At 47.7% G+C, this 27,222-nt stretch overlaps 1 protein-coding gene across 1 annotated transcript; it reads left to right on the top strand.

The window, feature by feature from the left end:
- The first annotated feature begins 14,025 nt into the window (after positions 1–14,025).
- On the top strand, positions 14,026–15,939 carry LOC136654018 (vomeronasal type-2 receptor 26-like). Its single transcript, XM_066630879.1, has 2 exons — positions 14,026–14,184; positions 15,094–15,939. The coding sequence occupies exons 1-2, from the start codon at positions 14,026–14,028 to the stop codon at positions 15,937–15,939; spliced, it is 1,005 nt and encodes a 334-aa protein (XP_066486976.1).
- Positions 15,940–27,222: the final 11,283 nt, after the last annotated feature.

Consider the following 27,222-nt stretch of genomic DNA (forward strand, 5'->3'; position numbering starts at 1 on the left):
GACATGCGTTCTCAGCTCACTCAAATCATAGTGCAATGCAACGAAGGTGCACCCACCATGTTCTACACTGTGCTTGGCTACATGGGCTTTCTGGCCATCATCAGCTTTGCCGTGGCTTTCTTTGCCAGAAAACTGCCAGATACTTTCAATGAAGCCAAGCTGATCACCTTCAGCATGCTGGTGTTTTGCAGTGTCTGGGTATCATTTATCCCGGCCTACTTGAGCACCAAGGGGAAATACATGGTGGCCGTGGAGATCTTCTCCATCTTGGCCTCCATTGCTGGATTGCTGGGTTGCATCTTCATCCCTAAAGTCTACATTATTGTACTGAGGCCTGAGTTGAACACCAAAGAACAGCTAGTAAGGAAAAAGTAATTTTGGTCCTTACCTAAATTCTTCCTTTCCTCTTATTACTGTTGCACTTTCCGTATTGTGTATTATCTTGTTTTGTTTCGGCACTGTCCAATGAACACTCGAGACAACAGATATGGGAGAAAGGGCCACTTTATTTCACATTAGCAAGAGAAGCAGAGGCTGAGACCTGCAGCATCCGAGGCAGCGAAAGCCCGTGTGGTGCGGGGAGGGACCTCTGGGCAGTACCAGAAACCTCTGCCCCCAGGCGGGCATGCACCTGACTGCAAGTCGTGCCCCGCTGCTGGGCGGCGCGTCTCATCCATGTCTATCCCTTAAGGGGAAGGCAGCCGGACCGCGGACTGCGCCACCTCGAGCCGCTGAGCCTCTGAGGTGTGCCCCGCGATCCCAGCCAGGGCCCCGTCTACGTCCTCGTGCCGCCGAGCCCCTGAGGACTGAAATAGGGTTCCGCCCTGCCTATGCTGCCTGAAGGTGCATGCCAAAGTCCCATTCACGCCTCCTAACCCGCACCACCTTCCCTCTTAAAGTGACCAATGGCAGCTTGCAAACAGGGGGAGTGTAACCCCCTGGCCCACAACAGTCTGGGGTAGGTGAAAAAAACTGCCTGTCCTTCAGCCAATCTTGGCAGGGAGCAAAAAAATCCTACCCGGCCCCAAACGGCGACCAGTTAAACTCAGACTGCCTCCAGGGTGGGTGGGCGGGTATTCCCACGGTGCCCACGTGCAAAGAAGGAAGAGGGCTGGGTCTCGTGCCCTTTTAAAAGGTCTGCTGTAGCTGCCAGACCCAGCCCCTTTCTCCTCCCCCTTGGGGAGGGACTCTCGTGTCCCGGCCAGGCCAAACAAACTCCAATCACCTTTTAATTGGATGATCGGGATTGTTTCTGAGGTGTGCCCCGCGGTCCTGGCCAGGGCCCCGTCTACGTCCTCGTGCCTCAGCCCCTGAGGACTGAAATAGGGTTCTGCCCTGCCTATGCCGCCTGAAGGTGCATACCAAAAGTCCCATTCACACCTCCTAACCCGCAAAACCTGTCACAAGGAGGGGTCAGCCTAGCGCTTGACCCCCCCGCTCCCAACCAGGGGGAGAAGTGCCTTAAGGCCATCCTGCAGGTCTCTCAGAAAGATGTCCGCCCTCTGCTCAGACAAGTGCAGCCATCTCCTCTGTAGAGAGCAGGCATTGAGAAGGTCCGTGCCACAATCTGGCCAATCTCTTTGGCAACTTTTCACCTCATCCTCTCCACCTCAGCACAGTGGCTGGCACCATGCCACACCCGCTGCTGAAGGAGTCCAACCAGTCCATTGTGATGCCGTGCAGCCAACCCTGAAGGGTGGCGAGCTCCTTGCCTGCTTTGGGCCTGAGCGGCAGCCCCGGACATCCCACACAGATCATTTTGCACAGGTGGATCACCAATATGTCAGACGACAAGTTCTCCTTCAATTACTCCGCCATTGCGGGTAGCAGCTGGCCCCACCGCATCCCCTGCTTGGCCAGTCAGCCAACTTGCATGGCAGGGCCATGCCCAAGCTGCATTCCAAAATGCCTCATGGCTGCCCACTTGCGGGCCCAATACTGTAGTTGGCAACCTTCAGTCTCGAAAGACTATGGTATCGCGCTCTGAAAGGTGGTTCTGGAACAGCGTCTAGTGTTGCTGAAAAGGCCGATTCAGGAGTGACAATCCCTTCCACACTGGGAGCAAGTGCAGTCTGTCCCTGGTCTGTCTCCCTGGCTATGGGCCTTCCTTCTTTGCCTCTTTGCCTCAGACTGTTGGCCAAGTGTCTCTTCAAACTGGGAAAGGCCACGTTGCACAGCCTGCTTCCAAGCGGGCCGCTCAGAGGCCAGGGTTTCCCACTTGTTGAGGTCCATCCCTAAGGCCTTCAGATCCCTCTTGCAGATGTCCTTGTATCACAGCTGTGGTCTACCTGTAGGGCACTTACCTTGCACAAGTTCTCCATAGAGGAGATCCTTTGGGATCCGGCCATCAAACTACCATGGAATGGCCACAGACAGTTCACAAACCAGCTTCTCACCACATCCTGCAGAAGAAGAAAGATAAGTTTTTGCCACAACCCTGCCCATTGCAGCGCCCCCCCCCCATAAAAGGGGGGTGCCAATGAAGGAGCCTGCCTCTAAAAGATCCGGATGTAGTGCCTATAAGCTGTAGAATGCCAAGGTCCTACCTGGAATGAAGGCTATACTCCTTTGGCTGCAACTCCAGGGCTATGAGGGCATGCGAAAAGACCACCCTAGACTGGGATAAAGTCAGCGGGGAGCCGTCCGCGTGCTGGAACAGGACTCCCACTCGTACTCCTGCAGTGCCTCAACTGGGCACAGCGGCAACCCGCCTGTCAAGCAGGTTGGAAAACCTCACCCCTCTCTTAAAGGAGTAGGGGTAGCTAAGCAGTTTGTCACCCTAACTTCACCCCTCCCTCACCAGAGCAGGGACCGTTTACCTGTTAAGTGAGTTAGCGGCATCGCCCCTCTCTACAACGGAATAAGGGCTGCGTACCTGTTAGCAGGTTGTTGACAGCACATCCCACCTTTCCCACTGAAGCAGGGATAGCACACCCATTAATGTGGTTGGTAACACTGCCTGTTAAGCAGGTTGGTAGCAACTTTGCTGACATAACCTCAGCCCTCCCCCACTGGAGGAGGGACCGCTCATCATTAAGTGGGTTGGTAACCTCACCCTTCTCTCAAGGAACAGAGGCAGCATACCTGCCAGTGGGTTGTCAATCCTGTCAAGCGGGCTAGTAACAGAACATTACAACTTTCCTGGGTGGGGGCAGAGCACCCATTAAACGGTTGCTAATAGAACGCCCCCTCTCGAAGAAGAAGGGGCCACAAATCCGTAAGGGGGGTTGTAACCAAACATTGCCCCTCCCGCAGGAGCCGGGACGGTGCACCCATTAAGTGGGCTGGTAACGAAACCTCACCCCACTCTAAGGAGAAACGGCTACGTGGGTTGCTAACAGAAACCTCCTCCCCTCTTCCAAAGGCCTAGTGGCATTATGCCCACTAAGTGGGTCTGCACCAGAACACCCCCCTTCTCTGAAAGGAGTAGGGGCAGTACTCCTGGTAAGCACATTGTTGACAGAACACCCCCCCCCCACACACACACACACACACAGAAGTCGGGTAAGCATACCCATTTGGCAGCCTGGTAACAGATCGTCATCCTCCCCTAAGGAGAAGGGGTAGCCTGCCTGTTAAGCAGGTTGGTAATAGAACGCCACTCTTCCCTTAAAGGCGTAGGGGGTGGAACACATATCTCCTCTCTCAAGGAGCAAGGGCAACATGTCCACCAAGTGAGTTACTAAATGCCCTGCTGATGCCCAGGGAAAACATAATATTAAATGCTATACTCTCATATTAAATGCCCCATCCACTCTGCCCCATTCCTTGGGTGCTGAAGCCTGGCCAGGCAGCTTTCAAAGCTGCTCCCCATGTGCCTCTAAATATCCTCCAAAACTGATGAAGTATTAACAAGGAGGAGGTCAGGTTGGGCTGGTGTATCTGTACTGGCTTGGAGCTCATTTTATGCCCGTATACTCATCATTACGTCCCATTAAAATGGATGGAATACACTCCCAGGAAAGTGAGGACAGTATTGTAGCCTTAAGCCCAGCTATGTCTACCTGGATACAAGACCACTTATACTCCTGGGACTTATTCCTTGGAAGTTGGAGCCAGGATCTGAGCCCTATGCTCCAAGCCTCTGCATGCCCCATCAGAAGCAAGCCCCCATTATCACCCAAGGGGCTTACTTAAAGTGGGCGAGGACTGCAACCCTATGACCAAGTCTCCGTGTGCCTGTTCAGAATCAAGCCCCCTTATAGCCCAAGGAGCTTACTCCTTGGAAAGTGGTGTGAGAACTGCAGCCCTATGATCCAGAAGCAAGGCCCCTTATAGTCCATGGAGCTTACTCCCAGGAAAGCGTGGCTAGGATTGTGGCCAGAGTCCAAGGCTCTATCTGCCTCCTCAGAAGCAAGGCCCATTATAGACTATGGGGCTTACTCTCAAGAAAGTGTGTTTAGGATTACGGCCAGAGTACAAGGCTCTGCCTGCCTCCTCAGAAGCAAGGCCCATTACAGACTATGGGGCTTACTCTCAGGAAAGTGTGCCTAGGATTGCAGCCAGATTCCAAGGCTCTGCCTGCCTCCTCAGAAGCAAGACCCATTATAGTCCAAAGGGCTTACTCCCTGGAAAGTGGGGCGAGGACTGCAGCCCCATGGTCCAAGCCTCTGCATGCCTATCTCTGGGGCTTACTCGCATGAAAGTGGTTGATGTGGAGGCGCTGAGCTGGTGCCCGCCTCCCATGGCGACTCCCCATGTGCGTGATCCTGCATGCAGCAGGGATCTGGGCTTGGCGGGACACCTCCTGGAGTCCCGTGCTGGCCTGCAGCCACATGCAGGGAGCTGCAACAGTCCTGCAGCTCGAGCAACGTGCGGCCAGATGCCTGCTCCGTGCCATGCAGATCCTGCTCCCTTGAGGAGCGCACTGGGAGCCCTGGGCTTGCCTGCCAGCCGCATGCAGGGAGCTGCAACATTCCTGCGGCTGCGCGGTCAGGCACCTGCACCTTCGGGAGAGCTCCACGCGATGCGGAGCCTGCTCCCACGTGGAGTGCACTGCAACCTGCTACTTGGGCAGGCGGGAGCCCTGGAGCAGCCCTGTGATCACAGCACCCCTCTCCAGCAACCCTTGTGGGCACCCTCCCAGGGCAACCCTTGTGGGCACCTGCAGCAGCAGGGCAAGGCCAGCAGGGAGTCCCGGCTCTGAGCTAGAAGGCGGCAGCCTGCCCCCTCTGCCCACCAGGCCAGGGACTGAGCGCACACTCCAAGCATGTCTGCTTGGAGCAAGTCCCCCTGCACTCCCCGGGGCTTACTTCCAGGAAAGTGTGGGAAACTCCCCTGGGCTTACTTCCAGGAAAGTGTGCCTGGACTGCACCTGATCCTTCCCTGGGCAGAGCCTGTCCAAACACCCATCCCCACCTTACAGATCAAACATGCTGCACATGAGATCCAGCGCAGGAGGCCTCCTCGGGAGTTGCACTGGTCCTAAGGTGGCTGGATGGGGTCAGGTCCACTCTGTTTCCACGGTGCCCACGTGCAAAGAAGGAAGAGGACTGGGTCTCGTGCCCTTTTAAAAGGTCTGCTGTAGCTGCCAGCCCCAGCCCCTTTCTCCTCCCCCATGGGGAGGGACTCTCGTGTCCTGCCCAGGCCAAACAAACTCAATCACCTTTTAATTGGGCGATCGGGATAAGGCTATAGGCCATGTACAAAATCCGGTCCACCTTTATGCTTGTGAAGCACCTCATAGTCAAAAGATAATCAATGGTGATGTCGAATGAAGCCATCTCTCTATAAACATTACTCTATTAACTAAAGCAAATGAAACTTTTTCCTTCTGTTTGATGGGAAGTTAAATTGAGGGCTGAGCTGAAGCTGCCACTCAAAAGTTGCACTTTGCCACTCAAAAGCCATGCTTTTGTTTCAGCATAGGACAGGCAGGATACAAAAGTTTAAAATAAATAATTCACAGGCAACAAAAAGATTTGTAGTGCCTTATTGTTCCATGGAAGTTTCTCGGGAGAGAAAATTGGTAGGCTCACAGACTCATGAAAAAAAGCAGTCGGGCAACCCAATTCCATAGAGAGCCCACGGCAGCGGATCTCACACTCTAGTGCTGTTATGTCCTCTTAACCATGTCACAAAAGCGGTGGCGATGTTGTGAACTTCCAGATGCACAGCTGGAACAGATAAGTCAGAGGTGGAAGGAAGTAGTGGGTCGTGAGGGCAGGTCATGGTTAGGGGGAGGATTGAGGGAAGATTAGCTGGAACAGGTTGGATAGGTTGTGCAAGCAGCACCAGGTGTAGCAATTGGTCTGGACTCAAGTATGTGGCAAGCACAGTCATCACATGTCAATACAGGAACTGACTAATTATCTACCAGTTGATCTGTTGATGAGTTCCTCAGTGCCAACTTCCTGCACCTGTCTGTCTATGTCACCTTCCTCACTGCTGTGGCATAGCTGCATCACCTGCATTAAGAATCATATGGCGTTGTGGTGTTTCTCAAATTCATCTCCATTGTTGATGTGACACATGTGGGTATATCCACTCCACCTGAAGTGCCCAGGATGAACTGCAACAGACATCAGCAGCACACCCTGAATGTCTAGGCAACCTGTGATGCCTGGGGACTCTTTACCAGCATCACTGCCAAGTTCCCTGGCAGCATCCATGGTGCCCAGTTTCTTGACTCTTCTGTCATCAAGGCCACCATGGCGTCATGGCCAGAGGGGAAGAGCCGGCTCCTAGGTAGGTGTGGGGACTTGGGGTTGGAGGGCCTTGCAGTCACATGATGATAGCTAGCTGCCTCCATCTTAACCATAGCTACCCCATGGCCTTAGTCCATGATGCCTTAGGTGATGGAGCCCCCAAGGCCTATGGCCAGGTTCAACATGGCATACCATCTATGACTGTGATGTGTGGGTTTGGGATGCGGAAGATATTCTTCTGGTGCCTGCAACTATCCAGGGGGCTTCTGATGAGGACCAAGGTCACCAAGGTGTTTGTGCCATGTTCCACAGTATGGCCTGCAGAAGAACACAGCAGCCCTGGCTGATGGGGAAGGGGGCTCAAGCCCATGGACATCCCACCTACTGATGCAAAGCCAGCCCAGCAGTTCCTGGGGCATTGCCATCCAGGAGCCCATCACAGCCCAGTATATTAGCTAGTGAAGGTGAGTGCAAAGTGGGCCAGGGACTGCACCACCCCAGGGACAAACCCTCCCTCCTAGGGCCCATAGAGAGCCTTATGAGAGGGAGGCACCCACCTACCCAAGAAAGGCCCCAGAAAGACCCAAGAAGCAGGGCAGGGATCGGATTTGGCACTGCCATACTCCGTGACAAGCCCATGGAATACCCTCATGCTGCTGGGATTGCACTAGCATCTCGTCTGTGTTTGATACGCGGTGGTGCAGCATTTTGGCTGGCACTAGGTCTACCTCTGTCAGCAAAAACTCTTCTGCCAGTAGAATGCTGGCAGGGCTCCCTTTATACCAGCTTGTCTCACATACAGGATCGGGTTGTTAGCATTTACTATGCTAGGCAAAAAGCTAAATGCAAAATATGAAAAGAAATAAGTACAATCTCAATACTGTATTTCACTTATCCTGTTATCTGGGGTGACTTTTTGGTTGGCTGGCTAACAGTGGTGGACTTCCCCAGCCCCACGCTCAGGGTCAAGGTCTGTGATGGCTCCCCCGCAAGATGCTGCCACCGCCCTGTGCTCGAATCCATACCCCCCCCCCACTCATGGGATCGCTACAGAGCCTCGCACAACTCCAGGACAAACCAAGGAGGGCATCTGAGGTTTCCCTGTTTGTCCGACCACGTCTGGAGTCTCAGTAAGGCTTCTGCGTGGTCCTAGAGGCATGCAGAGCTTTGCATCTGGCCATTAGCCCTTTTCAGTGAATGGTAGGTCCACTGCTGCTGGCTAAAAGCCACAGATAGAAATCCAATCTGGTCACCTGTGGTCACTTCTTCCTCCTATTTCCATTGTTCTCATGCTAGTCTAAATCAATTCAGAAACTTCTACTCCATACCCATCATGCAGTGCGTCTGGCCCCTGGCTGTATAGCCAACAGACATAACTTCTTGAGTTTTGAAGAGAACTGAGCAAGTTGGAAATGGCAATTCTCAACCCTGTAATTCGGATAATTATACTTATCTAGCTCCAAAAGTCCCATGGCTAACCAGAGACCACAAGCAGAATTCAAAACAGAAACAGATGAATCCATCCCAGGAGCTGATGAGGCACTCCATCTATGAAGGCTGGTTCCAAAGCAACCTGTCAGCTACCAGCTTCTTCAAGGTAAATTGGAGGCAGGCAAGGAAGGATCAACTGAATGTTTGAGACTCCAGGTGGGGAATTGGGTGCAGCAGTGTCTTGGTTTTAGGAGCCTCTTTCAAGACTGATTCCTGTGGTGATTGCGCAGTTGGTGTGTATCGCACAACAAACTTCGACCGGTTTAGCTGTGGACAAGAACTGTGGGCAGATGGCATTGCTGCTGCTCCTTTTGCTGCCTCATGTTTTCTGCAAGCACCAGGACTACCAATGTGGCTGGAGGCCAAGGTCTCCAACTCCTATTGAGGTTTCTCCAGATGAAATACTGATTGCTGAATTTGTCTCTCTTTACCTTAACTTTTGGGATGAGTTCAACTTTAGTACACGCCCACTTTTCTCACAAAGTGGCATGTAAGTATGTAGTTCCTCAGTGTGTGAAAATGGACATTCTCAATATTTCTGTGACTAGAAGGGGGAAAGTCGTCATTATCTTTGATCTCGTTATAATGGGGCCATTTAATGCCGATGAATCCAACTGCATTCCCCATTATAAACACTCCATTAATTGTAATATGAAAAAAATATTGTCTGAACTGTATCAACCAAGGCTCAGAGAATATACTGACAGCACAATCCTATGCATGTCTGCTTAGAAGTAAGTTCCATTGTGCTCAACTGGGCTTACTCCTAGGAAAGTGTGTATAGGATTGCAGCCTTATTGTGCACCGTACACTGGTCAAATTTCAGAGGAATCAGATGCGGAGCGTTTGAGGTGCAGAAGTTTAAAAATGTGCATTGACTTTCAATATCATGCAGTGATGGCTAGATATGTAGTTTCTGAAAATGCTGAAGCCAGGGGTTCTCTGCTCTCGTTTTTGCTCAGTTTCAGACTTAGCTTCTTCCCTCCTTCTCTTCCCTCCTCCTGGCCTCCACTCCTCCCCAGTCTGGAGCTTCTGCATTAGGGCTCCCGTTTCTCCAGTGCCATCCTGTGCAGAACTCGGGACCTTGGTGGCCACTCCTTGGTAATAGCCCTCTTCCCCTCACAAAGCTCCCCCAGTCTCTAGGGCAGGGGTGTCAAACATAAGGCCCAGGGGCCAGATGTGGCCCCTGGAAACTTTTTATCTGGCCCTCAGGCTCTCAGCTTCTGAGGTGTTATCACTGAAAAGGAAGCCCACATGAAAATTGGGCTCTCCCAAATCTTGAGATATGATCAAGATTTGTGTATTTTCTCTTCTGTCATTTGCAGTTAATGTGTTTTTATATGAGAACAGGGTCTGATTTCTGACCACTAGCTGCTTAATGATGTCACTTTCTGCTTAATGACATCACTTCTGGCCCTCAGCTAAAGCCCTGAATGCTAACTTCGGCCCTCTATATGAAATGAGTTTGACACCCCTGCTCTCGGGTGCCTGCCCTCCTCTCTACATCAGGCCACGCCCATTGCCTTGTAGTGTTTCTCCTTCCTGCTACCACTGCCCCACATTCTCTTCCTCTGCCCTTCTTCTCATCACTCCAGTTTAGTAGCAACTTCTCTCCCCATCCTTCTTTTCCTTTGCTTCCCCAATGGTGCCTGTCCCATTCTTGCCTCTTAGCCTCCACCTCATCCTTCTTTCCTTTCCAATGATGTACCAATGTTCTAAAGCAGGAGTGGCTGACCTGTGCCACATGTGCCGCTAGTGGCACGTGGACACTTTCCAAGTGGCACTCACAAAGTCGCCATGCATTTCTGAAAAACATGTAAATCATAACAAAGAAAGCATTGCAGCAGTTGATGGTTTGCTTGCTTCCTTTGCAACTCCTTACACAGCATGCCCCCAAGTTTCTAACACCGTAATGGGTCCATTCAGGGCAGCCACGCCCACTCCTCTTGGTTTGCTCTAGTAGGAAAATGGGAGAAGGGGAGGAAAAGAATGATGGACAGGACAGAAAACCAATAGGGCGGATGCCAGTGAGTTGCATTCCGCCAACTGGTGGGTTACTTTCTTACCTGACAAGGCGGGTATTGGTAGAGCACTGAAAAGGCAAGGGGTGGCTGTAGAAAGCGGCAGGGACAGAATGGGGTGGTGCCAACGAGAAGGTGGTGGTGCCAACGAGAGATGACCAACAAGATCAGCAAAGCCCAGTTCGGCAAAGATCACATCTTCAGAAAAATCATCTGCAAAGAGATCCTGGCTAAGATCATCTTTGTGGATGAGAAGATGGGCAGGCAGAGGGAGGCTCCACTGTGCAGAAGGGCAATGAACATACATTACATGCACCTTGGAACAAGTCCTGCTGGGCTGGACTCAGGGTTGATGCAGGCCACCTTTCTGGTCTCAATCAGATGACTTTAGAAAGCACCAGACAGCACTCCCAGCCTTCTTGCTTTGTACCTTCTGGCACTGGGAGATATACTGCCCTTAAATTTGGAGGCTCTAACAGCTCTACTTATCTGTCATGGTAATCGCTAAAAGTGACATTAAGGTGGAGTTGCACAATGAAGATTCTCTACATAAAACATGGCATGGGGTATGCTGCGGGTTGGCCATCCCTGTTCTAAAGGATCAAAATACAAAAGACCTACTATGAGATATTAAGTACTACAAACCGCAGTGCCTAGTAGCTATACCTTAGTTCAGAGGTACTGTGCTTTTTTACACGTACAAGGTCTAATATTCAACGAGCATACTTCTTTACAGCTTACTACCTCAGAACTTCCACCATGTCTCTGTTTTTTGGTTTGCCATAAGTGAGATCAACACAAATTCCAACCTTTTACCCAACAACTCACTGAGTTACACAATCTGCCTAAATGCTTTCAATGCAAAGGGATCCTGTGCTGGCACCATGGAAGTTCTTTTCTCAGAATTTCAGAATCCCCTCAATTACAATTGTGGAATGAAAGTCAAGCTAAGGGCTATCATTGGAGGACTCACCACTTATAACGCCAGGCAGATGCCCCACATTGTCAATCTCTATAGGATACCACAGGTATGTGCCTTCATCTCTGTGTATATTTTCAAGCAATGGAAAAGTTAGGGAAGGCAAACATGCTGTATTCCTACATATGTCTCACCCAAAGTGATGGGCCAAAAGACTCTGTTGTGCTCTTTTTGCTTAGCTTTGGTCATTCATGTTTCAATCAGGTTCTAATTACACTTTGCATGAGAATGTGTGCATACTGGGTATTAGAGTTAGGTTGCTTTCTAGTTAGAAAACCAGAAGCTAAGCTCTTCTGCTACCAGCAATGTGTCAACTGGTAGTGTTCATAACATGTGCCGGCCTTCATTTTGTACACTGAGGGGAAGGGGAAAATGGGAGAAATTGGTAGTAAAGAAGCAATGGGCAGGGAAAGAAAGTACAACCTGCCCATTTTCTATGCCAAATCCTGAACCCTTTAAAAATTTTAATTGGACTCTGACATGTGGCATTGTGCATAAGGTATAATTAGTATGCCAGTAATCCTGCCCAGTCTACAGCATCAGAAGTCTCCACAATATTTGCTAGAGAATGAAACAGAAATTGAAATCAAATTTCTATTGTGTCACACATCAAGGGACACAATTGCTATTTGCAGGCTGTGAATGGTTCTTAGCTCTGAAAATATCACTGGCATTCCTTTTAGCTCAGTTATGGCTCCTTTGATCCAGCCTTAAGTGACAAAACTCAGTTCCCCTCCTTATACCGGATGATCCCAAATGAAAAGTCTCAGTACGATGGGATTGTGCAGCTGCTTCAGCATTTCGGATGGACCTGGGTTGGCCTCATTGTCTCAGATGACGACAGCGGAGAGACCTTTGGGCGGATCCTCAAGCCCAGGCTCCTCCAGAGCCACATTTGCATCGCTTTTAGGGAAGTTGTTCCAACGCTCAAGTCCTTCTGGGGAGAAATGGAGAAGCAGATTCATGACCAACTGGAACGAGCACGTTCTACCATCTCCTCAGCCAAAAGCAACGTGATTCTTGTTCATGGGGGGTTTCGTTCCATGGAGGGTTTACGCAAGATTCTATCAAAAAGTGAACATGATGAAATGAAACCAATAGAGAGGGTTTGGATCATAACAGCTCACTGGGATTTCTCTTCTGTATTCCATCTGAAACTATTCACACCACAATCTTTCAATGGCACTTTGTCCTTTGCACTCCACACAAATGAAATGGCAGGATATGCAGATTTTCTTGAGACATTATATCTTAAAGAATTTCATCAATTTGTGTTCCAGCTTTTCTGGTCCAGTATGTTTTACTGTTCGTTGCCTTTAATTGGTCAATATATACCAGCAGGAAAACCCTGCACGGGGAGTGAAAAGATGAGCAGCCTCCCCAAGTCCATATTTGAAACAGGAGTGCCTGGTCATAGTTATGGCATCTACAATTCTGTTTATGCTCTGGCACATGCACTCCATGCCATAGATTCATCGAGGTCAAAACAGAAATTGATGGGAGATGGAGGATCATGGGACTTCAGGGATGTTCATCCGTGGCAGGTAGAGTGAATTCTCCTATTAATTCAGTTTAATAAGAAATGTCATACAGGTCCAGCCTTGTTATACATGGATGTTTTATACACAGATTTGTCTCAACACAAATGGCCACTGCAGATGAGAAGGAATGTGCTGATCCCTGGAGAAGGGGAAAAATGCATCCCTTTATAATCAGTTTAAAAAACTGACCAGTCCTTTAACAATAGCCTCCTTAATGAGAGAGAGGGCAACTGGCTGACAATCCATCAATCCTTCTCTCTCCAAGTGACCCCTCCCTTCCCCCTGAGCATGTGAAAGAAAGGTAATCACTTTGCATTGGTGAAGGGAGGGATTGAGTGAAGCGCCTTTGTAAGCCCTTGCAGGACGACTGATTGATGGATTGTCTTCTTAATGACTCTTATCTTACATCACGAAGGACAGCAAGGTTGTTTGTAAATCACCAGAGCAAAGAAACTTTGTTTTTAACATTGATTTGCTGTAGTGCGTTTTTCACACTTCTATGTGAGTGCTTGGAACAGAACCCACAGAAATAAAGAGGCTCAACCTGTAATTGGCAAGAGTACCTTGCCCTACTGCAGATATTACCAGCACCCTCTCTCTTTCCTGCTGGTTTCACATATGGCAAAAATGGAAGTGTTTTCTCAGTCATTTAACTAGGACTGGCAAAATCATCTTAGGTTTTGTGCAGTCCCCTTTCGGGCGCAGTCCTAACCATCTTTCCAGGACCGAGATCAGGGCGAAGCAGCTCCGAGGTAAGGGAACAAGCATTCCCTTACCTTGAGGACGCCTCCATGACTGCCCCCAACTGCAGCATATGCCCCACTGGCTCAGCCATGTCAGTGCTGGAAAGTTGGTTAGGATTTAGGCCTTAATTAGTCTTCTCTAATGAGTCATTTCTAAGAAGACTACAGGGTGGGCCATAATTTGGACAAATTTGGTTGGAGTTTGGGAGTGTGCTTATGAATGTCATCCAGGACGTGGTGCATTTCCCCCACAGTTCAATCACTGATTCTCAGGGCATTCTTAGAGTTCAGATGGGGTTACTTCCAGGCAAATGTTCCTCAAATGGCATCTAATAACTATAAACATTCCATCACTTTACAGTAGGTTTGTGATGGCTGCTGCCAGGGCCACACACTTAAGACTAGTGCTGTGGCCCTGGGGATAGGGCCATTAACTTATGTGCAAATGTAACAAATCCAATACTTTCAGGGAAGTTGCACTAGGTTTTGACCACTGAAAGCAGCTCATTCACATTTTTCTCACTTCCAAACTAGCTTCACTCCTTTCTGAAAAATGTTCACTTCAACAATAGTGTTGGGGAAGAAATATTCTTTGATGAAAACATGGATTTGGCAGCTCCATATGACATCATGAACACAGTCACATATCCCAATAAGTCCTTTCATAGAATCCGTGTTGGACGGGTGGACCCCTGGGCTCCTGCAGGAAAAGAGTTCACCATCAACAGAAGTGCCATAGTGTGGAATCACAAGTACAGCCAAGTGAGGATTTCTATTATCTTCCTGAATTGTAGAATCCACAGCAGAAAATGATCAGAGGAAGGTTGTGCTCTGACCCAGAACCCTTCATTCTCCGTGCTGTTGTTGTCTCAGGCCCTGTTGCACCATGGTATTTTGAGTGTCACAGAGACTCTTTCAATCCCTCCTAGAACCTCAGTGGGTAAATAGGTTGAACTCAACATGACAGAACACAGGAAGAAATGGCTGGTTTCAGGTTCTCAATGTGATGCTTTTCTACTTGTTGATAGATGCTTCCACAGTCCACATGTGTTGACAGTTGTCCTCCTGGACACAGCAGGATTGTTCGTCAGGGTGCCCAGGTGTGTTGCTATGACTGCGCTCAGTGCTCTGAAGATAGCATCTCAGTCCAGACAGGTAAGTAAAAGAATACAAAGTGACATTAACTCCTGCTGCCTCCACGCCCCTGTTCCTCCCCCTCTTCACCCAGTTTTGCAACTAACCACCCCTCCCCACTCACCCTCCTATCCATCACCTCCCCCCACTGAACACCTTACTTGGTTCTGCAGGGTCTGTTTGGCTGAGCTGCAGCACTGCTGCCTCATGAAGCAGCGCTCATAAAAATGGCCAGCAATGGAGTGCTGCCTGCTCTGTTGGCCGCCATTTTCCAACAATGGATGTGCCTTCCACCATCGTAAGAGGCTCCATGTGACAGCCCAATCCTGGCGATGAAAGGCTTGCTATAACCCATAGAGCAGAATATGACAATATTTAAATAACGGTATGTGGAACTATAACTAAATAAAATTACAAACTGTGTGCAAGTTCTCCTGTACTATATTTGCATGAATTTGCTTGTTATTTCCAGATGCAGAAGAATGCCACAAGTGCCCAGAAGATCACCACCCAAACAGGAAGCAGGATCAGTGCATCCCTAAAACAATAACTTACTTGTCGTGTCAAGAGCCCTTGGGAATTACATTGATTTCCTTGGCTCTCTTCTTTTCTGCAGTCACTGGAATAGTGATGTGGGTCTTCATTCAACACCACGATACTCCCATAGTCAAGGCCAACAACTGGAGCATCACCTGTGCCCTCCTCTGCTCTCTGCTGCTTTGCTTCCTCTGCTCCTTTCTGTTCATTGGCCAGCCTGGGAGGGTGACCTGCCTTCTCCGCCAAACTGTGTTTGGCATCATCTTCTCCATTGCTGTTTCCTGTGTGTTGGCCAAAACCCTCACTGTGGTGGTGGCTTTCATGGCCACCAAACCTGGAAACAGGATGAGGAAATGGGTCGGGAAGAGGCTGGCAGTGTCAGTCATCATACTCTCTTCTCTGACTCAGAGTGCCATCTGTGCAGTATGGCTGACCACGTCTCCCCCCTTCCCAGAATCAGACATGCGTTCTCAATCCACTCAGATCGTATTGCAATGCAATGAAGGTTCACCCACCATGTTCTACACTGTGCTTGGCTACATGGGCTTTCTGGCCATCATCAGCTTTGCCGTGGCTTTCTTTGCCAGAAAACTGCCAGATACTTTCAATGAAGCCAAGCTGATCACCTTCAGCATGCTGGTGTTTTGCAGTGTCTGGGTATCATTTATCCCGGCCTACTTGAGCACCAAGGGGAAATACATGGTGGCCGTGGAGATCTTCTCCATCTTGGCCTCCAGTGCTGGATTGCTGGGTTGCATCTTCATCCCTAAAATCTACATTATTGTTCTGAAGCCTGAACTGAATACCAGGGAACAGCTAGTAAGGAAAAAGGATTTTGCTACCTGACTGAACTTCTCTTTCTTCTTATTTGTCTCGTTATTTTCCCCCTCACATTTATGGTTTGTCTTTTAAAAAAATTGTTAAGTCCAACTACTTTGATGTTTGTAAAACACTTTGGATCATGCATGCATTTAGTACATTAGAAAGGATTCCTCATATGTCATTTTTTTTGCCCAATTATTGTTCCAGCAGAGCCCTGCTTTTAATTTGATGAAAAAGAATGTGTATACACACACAAGCAAACACAGAGATAGATAGATAGATAGATAGAGAGAGAGAGAGAGAGAGAGAGAGAGAGAGAGAGAGAGAGGTTGATTACCCCTTATCTGGAATTCCAAAATCCAGAATGTTCCAAAATCTGAGTCTTTCGCTTGCTGACAGGACCTTGGTGGGAATAGCACAAAACGTGCAAAGGGAGTAGCTGGCCCCAGAGCACACATCTCTTCAAAGCCCACGAGATCTCCGCCATGTCGCCCAAGTCGAGCTGGGTGCCAAATTCCAAGGCCGCTGCCCTCTTCCTCGCCCAAAACACAGTGGAGTGTCCAATAAGAACATAAGAATGATGCGGACACAGGTGGGGAACACTGAGCAACGACCTGAAAATACAGAAAGGAGTGTAAGTAACCTGAATCTGTAACCTAAGACCTGTAACAGTACGCCTTAAGTGTCCATCACACTGGGCAAAAGAACTAGGAACTATCACACCAGTCCCTGACCAGGCTGCAGCCATGGCCCCCACATGGGACGCCCATCACACCGGGCACCCAAACACTCACTCAGTGGTACCTATCACACCAGGTTCTGTTCATCCGCAGGCCAGGCCAGCACATAGCCTATTGGCCTAGTACTTACTTAGGTAGAACTTAGAAGCGACCAACCTCCACTGGCCGATGCATTAACATCCACTGGTGAAAGACTAATACTGCTGCAACAGATGCTGCCCCAATTCTGAATGAATGCAGCCCACCCATGTAGGCTGCTGAATACCAACCAGCCACTGCAAGGCAAACACTGGGCAATGAAGGCCTACTTCACTTGCAAATGTAGCCCATACAGTGTGCTGAATGCTTGCCAGCCACTGCCAGGTAACCAGGGGCCAATGAAGTCCTCTTTCACTCACGAAAACCTATTCCTACAAAGAGTGCTAAATGCCCACCAGCTACTTCCTGGAAACCATTGGCAACTAAAGGTCATCACTTGTAAGTGTAGCCCCATATAGGGGAATGAAACTCTCTGGTTACTGCCAGGCAAACACGGACCAATGAAGACCTATTTTACTTGCAAATTCTGCTGCATCTAGGGTCCTGAATGCCCACCAGCCACTGCCTGCCAAACATTGGCCAATAAATACCATTTTCACTTGCAAACATAGCCCCATATAGGGTGCTGAATGCTCGCCGGCTACTGCCGGGCAACTATATACTAGTAAATGCCTACTTCACTTACAAATGTAGTCCCATATAGGGTGCTGAATACTTGCTGGCTATTGCCAGGCAACTAGGGGCCAGTAAAGCCTACTTCACTTGCAAACATAGTCCCAAATAGGCTGCTGAAAGCTTGCTGGCTACTGCCTTGCAACCATGGACCAATAAAGGCCTTCTTCATTTACAAATGTAGACCCACATAGAGTGCTGAATGCCCAGCAGCTACTGCTGGTCAAACATGGGCAAATAAATGCACCTGCAGATATAGCCCCAGAGAGGGTTCTGAACGATCGCTGGCTGCTGCCAGGCAACTATGGGCCAGTATAGGCTTATTTCACTTGTTAATGTAGTCCCATATACTGTGCCGAATGCTTGCTGGCTACTGCAATGAAAACATGGGCCAATAAAGTAATATTGAAGCTACAAAGGAACTCCTATATAGGGTGCCAAATGCTTACCAGCTATTGCCAGGCAATGATGGGCCAAATATAGCCTCAGATAGGGTGCTGAACTGTCATTAGCTACTGCCAGGCAATTATGGGCCGTTGAAGGCCTGCTTCACCTACAAAGGTAGCCCCATACAGAGTGCTGAAAAGAGAGTGGCATTGCCAGGCAACCAGAGGCTATTGGGTGGACTAAACAACTTACAAATGTAGTCCAAAATAGGGTGCTGAATGCTTGCTGGTCACTGCCAGACAACCATGGGCCCAAGAAGGCCTAATCTACTTGCTGGCATAGCCTGTGGCATAGCTAATGATCATGTAGCCTAGTGCCAAGCTCAAAATATTGCCCTGGAAGTGAAGTCAGAATCGGAAGTGACATCACACCTAGGCTTTTTAAAAAGTGAAAATTGGGGGAAACCTGCCTCCTCCCCCCAGCAGGTCACCACCCACTTGTTCTGCTGCCTCCCCCCAGTCAGTGGCATAACTAAGGCATCAATCTGCTAGCTGGGGTCAAAGAAGATTTTGTAGCCCCCACATGATAAAAACAAATTTAATTAAATAAATAAAAAGTTATTGGTTCCATGCTGTATCATAAGAATATCTCATTGGCACTCAGAACTATCAGACTCAGGTCAGTTTGGAGTTAAGCAAATCCACTTTTTGTTCTACAAGACAGTTGTGCTTTCATTTTCTGGTAAATTGGCCATAACTTTTGATAGAATACAGATATTCCAATCTGGTTTGTTTAATTCTGCATTGAATTACCTTTCCAATGATATATAATATGATGGTATTAGTTATACGTAGCAAGATTTTCACAATTTTGGTCACTAGTGTTAAGTTCAGCTTGTTGCCCCCCTAAAGCTTGATGCCCAGTGCAACTGCTACACCCTGCACCCCCTTAGCTACGCCACTGGGCATAGCCCATATAAGATGGGGATGAAATAACCACCTGAATGCAATTTGGTCTTGAGTGGCCTGAGCTAAGACTGACCTAAACTTATGGGGAAATAGAGAAGGAATGGGAGCATTCTGATGCAAAATACAGAGAATGTGACCGATCAATGCCCTATACATATCTAATCTTGCTGCTCAGGAACACGTTTTGCCATAGTAAGGAAGACCAAACAAAGGAGTCTATGAGACCTGAGCCTCCATCTAATGGTCTGAGTAATGTCAAGCAAGCATGGTGTGCAGCAAGTAAGCTGCTGCAATTATTATGATTATGGTTATGATTATGATTATTAAAAACACTGTAAATTAAAGGGCATGTCCCCAATCATGTGTGTAGAAATTTTCATTGATGATTAAGGAGTAACCTGTAGCCCTTCTGATAAGCCAGGAGTGCTGACTGAGTTTACAAATCATTTTAGAGTGCTGTATAAAGACATACGCAGCTGCACCACAGCCCTCAGTTCCAAAAGGCAGCCCACTGCAATGTCTGTATTTTCCCACCTTTGCCACCTATGCTGAGGGGGAGGGGCAGTGCAAATGGCGGCGGGGCTGCAAGGGCCCCACCAGGATTATTCCCGTCTAGTAGGACTAAGATCTATTCTCTCTGCGTCCAAAAGCAACATGATTGTTCTTCAGGGAGATTCACGACCTACGGAGAGTTTGCGATTGATTTGTCAGGGTTAGAACATAACCCAGGTTAAATTTGCAGGCCTGAATAAGGTAGGGCCTAATGTTTGTGAAGTGCTGAGTCACCAGGACTCAGGTGTAGAGTGAGCCAGCTGATGAGGCATGTAGCATGAGACAGGGTGTGGAGACACCACCCATCCTGATTCGTGCACAGAGCTTTATAAGAGACTGTGAGAGCCCTCATGTGTGGGTCGTTGGTGGTCATGTGTGTTGTATGTTTTGCTGTCTCTGCTTTGTTTTGCTTTGCTGCTGCTATTATTGTAAATTTGTAAATACAGACTGAAATGGTGATGGATTTCCTTGCGTCTGTGCACTCTCTACGTTGTGGGCTGTGTCCTTGAAGCTGCATTTCGCTGGACAACCAGATAAGGAGCTACTCCCTCCTCGACAAGATTCTAGTACTTTATGAAGATGCAAAGCAAGACCCAACAGAGAAGGTTTGGATCATGACATCTCAGGGGGATTTTGCAACAGTATTCCACCCGCTTTTATTCACACCCAAATCTTTCAATGGTACCTTGTCTCTCATACTCCACGCAAACCATGTGCCAGGATAGGAGGATTTCCTTAAGGCAATAAATCCGCATCAGCCTCTGTTTTCTTTCTTGTATAATGTCTGGTCATTTCCATTTGAGTGTTCATTCCCCACATTTAACTGGTATCTACCAAGCACTGCACTGGGAACTGCAGTGGAGAGGAGAAACTGAGCCGTCTCCCCAGTTCTGTATTTGAAATGAAAATGTCTGGTGAGAGCTACAGTATCTACAATGCTGCTCATGCTGTAGCACATGATCTCCATTCCATGTACTCTTCAATATCCAAGAACAGATTAAAGGGAAATGGAGGCACAGGAGATGTCTGGGAAGGTGGGAGTGACAGACAAACAAACCAGGCAGGGGGCAGACAGTGGACACTTTCGGGGACTCCCTGAGCACACCGTAAGCATTGCAGGGAGAGGGGCGGGACTGTTGGAGCTCTGCTCCGCTGGATCAAGAACAATGCATCGGGCATCCATGCAGTGGATCCATGCAGTGGAGAGGTCTGACATGGGACCTCTCAACACTGCGACGGTTATTTTGCAGGCACATACTTGGAACTCAGGATGCAGCGGTTGCCTTTAGGTGCTGCTGCTCCTCTGGATGTCCAGAAGCTGAAAATTGGACTCTAAGGGCACAATCCTAACCCCTTATGTCAGTGTTTTCCAGCACTGGCACAGCGGTGCCAATGGGATGTGTGCTGCATCCTGCAGTTGGGTGTCACTCATGGAGCCCTCCTCAAAGTCCGGGAATGTATGTTTCCTTACCTCAGAGCTGAATTGCCCTTATGTTGGTGCTGACGTAAGGGGTAGGACGTAAGCACTGACGTAAGCACTGACTTAAGGGGTTAGGATTGTGTCCTAAACCTCCTCCATCTGTTGATCACCACCCACCCATCCAACACAAAACATTAGGTCCTACATGTGTAGGGCTCTTCACACACACACACACACAGCTTCTTCAGCCTTGCAGACATCTGAAAAAGTTTCTCAATGTGATCATATGCCTGGTCATTATCGAAATCACTGCCTTCCGTTAGAGAAGTCCCAGGGATAATCTGAAGCCACCTTCAAAATTCATAACAAAAACAGCTGAATCCACTTGGGAGTTGAGGATAAAATGTGCACTTCAGCTTTTGAAAAGCCAGCTACACGAGGCAGGTGTAGCGTATTCACTGCATACAGCCAGGTGCCTGTCGCTTGAGTATGAAGACCTCATGTGAGAAACTTGGCAGTGGGGCTTTGCTCAGCCCCTCTACGGTCATTTCTCCTCGTGACTGATGATTGTGTTCATGGTGTCTCATGTGTGGAAGTCACTGGAAATTGATTGAATGCTGTGGGGCTGAGGTTCAGACATGCTGCTGTTCAGATGGTCAACAGTGCTGCTGCTGCAACTGCCTTACAGTGTCGTCAACAACTGCCAGTCCAGGTGGGGTAGGCAGAAGAACACCCATCTGTCTCCAGACGTAACTATTGGTGTCTTTGCCTCTTTCGGTACTGTTGAGCAGAAAGATCTCTCTTTTAAAGAAACTCCAGATTTATCTTCCCTGGAAAGACTGTAAGTTGGGTTGTGGTTTTGATGTCTAGTAATTCTGATTAAAATCAGTGTTGTAAATATAGAAAAATTCCTTGGGATTACATACTTTGGGACTGGTGGCAATAGTGGGGGCACTAGAGGTGGCTTGGAGTGAGTTCAAGTTCACATATACCAAAAGACCCCTACACCTAGAGAACTAGGATGTCAGGGTGAGCACTAGTCTTGAACTCATTTGATGTTCCCTGCTCATTATCCTTGTGTGGAGAAGTTTTTTTGTAGGAAGGAACAGAACATTTGGTTATGTGAGCTGCAGCCAGTGCACTAAAGTGGTTTTGCTAGTGGGTGTACTTTTAAAGACATCTGGAACATGACCACACATGGAGGAAAGCTATTAGGCCTGCAGGTTCGAGTGTGAAGGTCAATGGCACAACAGTGGAATGACATACAAGAGCTATGGGGCACAATGGTGAGGGTGTAACAATAGATCACTTTTATTGTGGGGATAATAATGCAACAGCAAAAATGTGCATTCAAAATACAAAGCAATACAGTGTATAGGATATTTTCAACCTTTTTCAGCTCATGGCATACTGTCAGGGGTGTAAAATTGTAAAGACTCACCATGGGTTCTTGGACAAGGCACACCCAGCTGCCAGTCAGAGTGCCCACATCCCCGAGTGGCCTAATAAATGACCCTCCCCAAACGTCCACGGCACACATACAGACCGTGCGTGGCACACCAATGTGCCACTCACAGGGGTTGAAAATTGCTGCAGTGTATTCACTACTCACTCATACAACTCGGCATCATCATAAGCAGTTGCTAGGGCTGCAATCCCATAAACACTGACCACATGTTCATATCATATGTTGAATGCTTGAGGCTGATCTCAGGCCTCCCCCTTAAATGATTCCAACCTAGACAAGAGTCCTGGACTCAGATATGTCAAGGAGAACATGATGGAGGTGCTAATTGTGTCCTCAACGTGGCTGCAAACGTGACAAGAAGCTAGAGAGGCTAAGTGAGTCACTGGCCAGGCTTGTTAAAGGTGGTCTATCTGTATCTGCTACAGGAGTTTGAAGAGTTGCAGGAATCATGGGGCGAATTTGCCAAGACTACTGGCCTGTGTGATCCGGGCCTTATGCTGATGGCACTTGCAATTCTTCAGCCCAAGGCTTGGGCTGAGGCGGTGCACAGGCCCCCAGCACAAATGGCTGGAGGCCCTGAACACGGAAGAAGTGCAGATCCCATTCCAGAGCAGGCGAGTCTGCAGAGGAGGGTCAGAGGAAGGATCAGGCTGGGAGGCATGTTGAGGGAGAGCCTCAGTGACAGTGGTGGTGCCAGTAGGCTAAGCCCCCAGACCGGGTCGAATGCAGTCACTTGGATCTATGTCAGCAACAAAGCTGGTTTCTTAAAAGCTGGAAGAGTTTAAAATGCAGAAGGAAATAGATCAAAAGAGGCAAAATGGATACTTGATTAGAGAGACTTTGTCCAATCCCATCCCCTGCCACTCTCAAAGGTGGAGGTGCACACTGCATGCTCTGGGGGGAGCTTGAGGTTTCTGGTGGTGCACACACACGGTTGCCAGCCATTCACACTGGTGGCTCCATTGCATGCACTGTCACTGCTTGTGTAGTGGGGAGGGATTCCAGTGATGGAACACTTGCTCCATCAACAGAAGGTGCCCATAGGATTAGGCCTTAGGGCTGCATGGCTATTCACATTGACCTGGATGTAAGCCCCATTGAACACAATGAGGAGACATGCATACATTGGCAAAGTAAAGAATAATAGAATCTTAGCGCTGGAAAGGACCTAAAGCATCATCTAGTCCAAACCCCTGCCTCCAAGTAGGAAATCCTCTTAGAGCATCTTCAAAATAACACAAAACCAGTTTTTAATGAAACAATCCCTGCACTATAAGGGGATCTGTTTGTCCCTTTCTACCCTTGAAGGTCATCTAGGCATGAGCAAAGGGCTCTTCCATGACAGAAACAAAACCTCTCAAGCCAGCCTTCCCTTGTCAGGAGTTGGGGAACTGAGACTCCACTTTCCTCATTGGCTTGTTCCAGGAGAAGAAAATGTCATCCTGTTCAACCACCCATAAACTATGGGAAGATGAGTGGACACATCTAGCGGGCCAGGTGACCAGATCCCTTCGGACTTTTGTTCAGAAGGAACTAGTGTGATAGGATTATATTATTTTCCATCTCTTTTCCTTGTTGGGCATCAAAAGATGTTACCAGGAATTCCTTGCCTGTAACTGAGCATAGTGAGAGCTAGAAAGTTCAGAAAAGCAGAGCTGCATATGGGCCCATCAACCTGATTTTAAGCACAAGTAAGGGCTATGCAAAGAGCATGAAGCATTTCCATTCACCATATTGACTATGAACCAGAGCCTAAGACTACATGATTGTCACATTTCAGCGTAATTCTGAAGTACTTCCATCGTCTCTTTGCCATGAAGTTTGCCAGGTTCGAAATCGAGAAAGATGTCAACCTCTTGACAAACAAGACATTGAATTTTTTACCGATTGAAAACGCTAACAATGCCAGGGGGTCCTGTTCTGGAATTATGCGTCTCCTTTTCACAGGTCAGGGGCATCCCCTTAATTACGTCTGCAGCAAGGAAAAGGAGCTCATTGTCGTCATTGGGGGGCTCATTCCTCAGAACTCAAAGTTGATGCCCCACATCTTAAATATCTACAGGATCCCACAGGTATGTGTGTTCCCTAATCTAGAGAGAGGTACAGCCACTAGGATTGCTAGGAGAGCAGACAATCTGGGCTACAATAAGTGAAGACAGAAGACTCTTCTCTATCCATTTAGCAGAGTTGGAATCAAATGTTAATCAAGTGATGTGTGAAAATGTCAAAACCTGATTAAGTTCTTAAAAAACCACTTTAAGGAGGGAATAATTTGTACTGAATTAGCGGCAAATGTATGTGGGCAAAATATTTTCTCCAGTACCTTCCGTTGAGGAAGTCTCCATGAATGCCCCACACTTCAGGATGCAGTGCATAACACATTGACAGCGGAATTAAAGCTGGAAAGTTGGACAGGAGTGGGTTCTGAGAGCCCAATCCTATGCCTGTCTACTCAGAAGTAAATCCCATGATAATCAATAGAGCTTACTCCCAGGAAAGTGTGGACAGAATTGGAGCCTGAATGAATTATCCTAAGCCTCTTGGTCATCCTGCCCAAAACACTACACCCCAGAAAATGGAGACTTCCAAATTTTAGTTACAGGATCAAGTACAAAAAACTCTACTATATACCCTGCCAGGCATTTGAGAGAGGACCTTTTTATTTAGCAATCATCAGATGTTTGTCTGCCCTAAAAAGCTCATTTCATTTCCCCTTAGCTCAATTATGACTTCTTTGACTCTGCACTGGGTGACAGAACACAGTTCCCTTCCCTCTACCAGATGGTCCCAAATGCAAGATCTCAGTACACTGGGATTGTTCGACTGATTCGGCATTTCAAATGGAACTGGATTGGCCTCCTTGTTTCAGACAATGACACTGGAGAAACATTTCTGAGGACTCTCATTCCCAGGCTCCTCCAAAACAACATTTGTGTGGCTTTTACAGAAGTTCTTTCAGGACTAAAGACGTATGTGGAAGTGAACCAACCCTTTTATGACCGTTTAGAAGGCGTAAGATCTATTGTCTCCATGTCCAGGAGCAACGTGATTGTTGTTCATGGAAAGTCACAATCTATGGAGAGTTTGCAATTGATTCTAACATTTTATGAAAAAGCGAAGCAAGACCCAACAGAGAAAGTTTGGATCAAGACATCTCAGTGGGATTTTGCAACAGTATTCAACCCGGTTCTATTCACATCCAAATCCTTCAATGGTACCTTGTCATTCACACCCCACACAAAGGACGTGCCTGGCTATGAAGACTTCCTTGAGGCAATAAATCCACATCAGCCTGTGTTTTCTTTCATACATAAGTTTTGGTCAGTTGCATTTTGGTGTTCACTCCCCAAGTTCAACTGGTATCTACCAGCCACAGGGAACTGCACTGGTGAGGAGAAGCTGAGCAGTCTCCCCAGTTCCGTATTTGAAATGAAAATGTCCGGTGAGAGCTACAATATCTACAATGCTGCTCATGCCGTAGCACATGCTCTCCAATCCATGTACTCTTCAATATCCAAGCATAGATTAAAGGGAACTGGAGGCACAGGGGATGTTTGGGCTGTTCAGCCATGGCAGGTAGGATTTTCCTGTAAGCCTTTAATGTGTACGATCACCCCTGCATTCCCATGGATGGACTTGGATCCATTCGTGCAATGCAACTGGACTGAGCGAAAAGTGAGACAATATTTTCACTTTAGTTTGTCTAAGCCGGAGTCCTTTCCATTTGGAAAGGGACTTAATTTAGAGGAGCAATAGATTGAAGGATAACTTTTGGGGTTATTAAATGAATTGTGAATTCTGGTGGAAATGGGGACTGGGAGTTGGAGGAGGGGGTGAGAATAACTCTGGGAAAGTTTAACTATGTAATGTTTATAATCATCACATAGAAAAAAATGTTCTCATAGGTTTTGCTTGTATGCAGTCTTTCAGGAAATGTTCACAGTATTTATTTTCTGGCCCTGATTATTATTAATTTCATGTCATGACTACTACTGAAAATAATTATGTCATATACAGGGGGAGGTGTCAATAATGTATGGGCCCCAGGTGTCCAATGACCTAGCCATGCGCCTGCATGTATAATCACAGTCTCTTCAGTGCCAGAAGGTCAAGGTCGCAGATTCCAGTGATATCAAAAGAACTCCTGCTCAACAGTTTACCCCTATTATTTTTCTTTTTCTTCAATCAGCTTCACCACTTTCTGAGAAATGTTCGCTTCAACAATAGTGCAGGCGAAGAAATATTCTTTGATAAAAATGGGGAATAGGCAACAGGTTTTGATATTGTCAACACCATCACATTCCACAATCTGTCTTTCCAAAGAATCCGGGTGGGAAAGGTGGACCCCTGGGCTCCTGAAGGAGAAGAGTTTGCCGTTAATGGAAGTGCCATTGTGTGGAATCAGAAGTTTGATCAGGTGGGAAGGATCTTTTATGTAATCTGTAGTTCCACAGTTGCAGAAGAACATGGAAGTACCCTTCAGCAGATGTCTGGGAATTCATCTTCCAGTGCATGCTGCACTTACTCCGAAGCAAGCCCTATGGTATTCACTGGGATTTACTCTGGATCTGCCAGACTTCTGTGGTTATCATAACAGTGATGCAAGAATAACACGGACAAATGGGGCAGGTTTGTTGTAATGCTTGTGCTTGTAGAATAGGATGAATAACCATGGATAATACATGCAAAGCTCATGCATGCCCAGGCATATGATATCTATGCTCTTTTGTCTTTGTGTTTATCCATATCTTCCTATGAATTGTGAGGCTGAATTGAATATGGTGAAGGGATGGTACATAGGGTAAGTAACCAAGGAGCGAAAACATCTTGATTCATATATAGAACAATGTTGAAAGGACACTTATTGGGTCTACAGCCTGCCTACGTAAACCACCTTGAGTAATATCTGGCAAGAAACATATATAAATATAGGAGTAAATTAATCAGTATATGAGGTCAGAGGAGCACATGTCGAATATAGATGTTTACAGAAACGTGACTTATATGTCATTACTGTATTCTCAGTACCAAACCAAACCAAACATCACCGCAAAGAGAAAA

Source organism: Tiliqua scincoides, chromosome 5, assembly GCF_035046505.1.
Source record: "Tiliqua scincoides isolate rTilSci1 chromosome 5, rTilSci1.hap2, whole genome shotgun sequence".
Taxonomy (NCBI): Eukaryota; Metazoa; Chordata; class Lepidosauria; order Squamata; family Scincidae; genus Tiliqua; species Tiliqua scincoides.

What these genes read in the sequence shown, in the direction of transcription:
- LOC136654018 (XM_066630879.1), top strand. Translation starts at nt 14,026, where the DNA reads ATGGATTTGGCAGCTCCATATGACATCATGAACACAGTCACATATCCC. An exon ending in GGAATCACAAGTACAGCCAA is followed by an intron (nt 14,185 to 15,093) that starts GTGAGGATTTCT and finishes GATCAGTGCATC; the next exon opens with CCTAAAACAATAACTTACTT.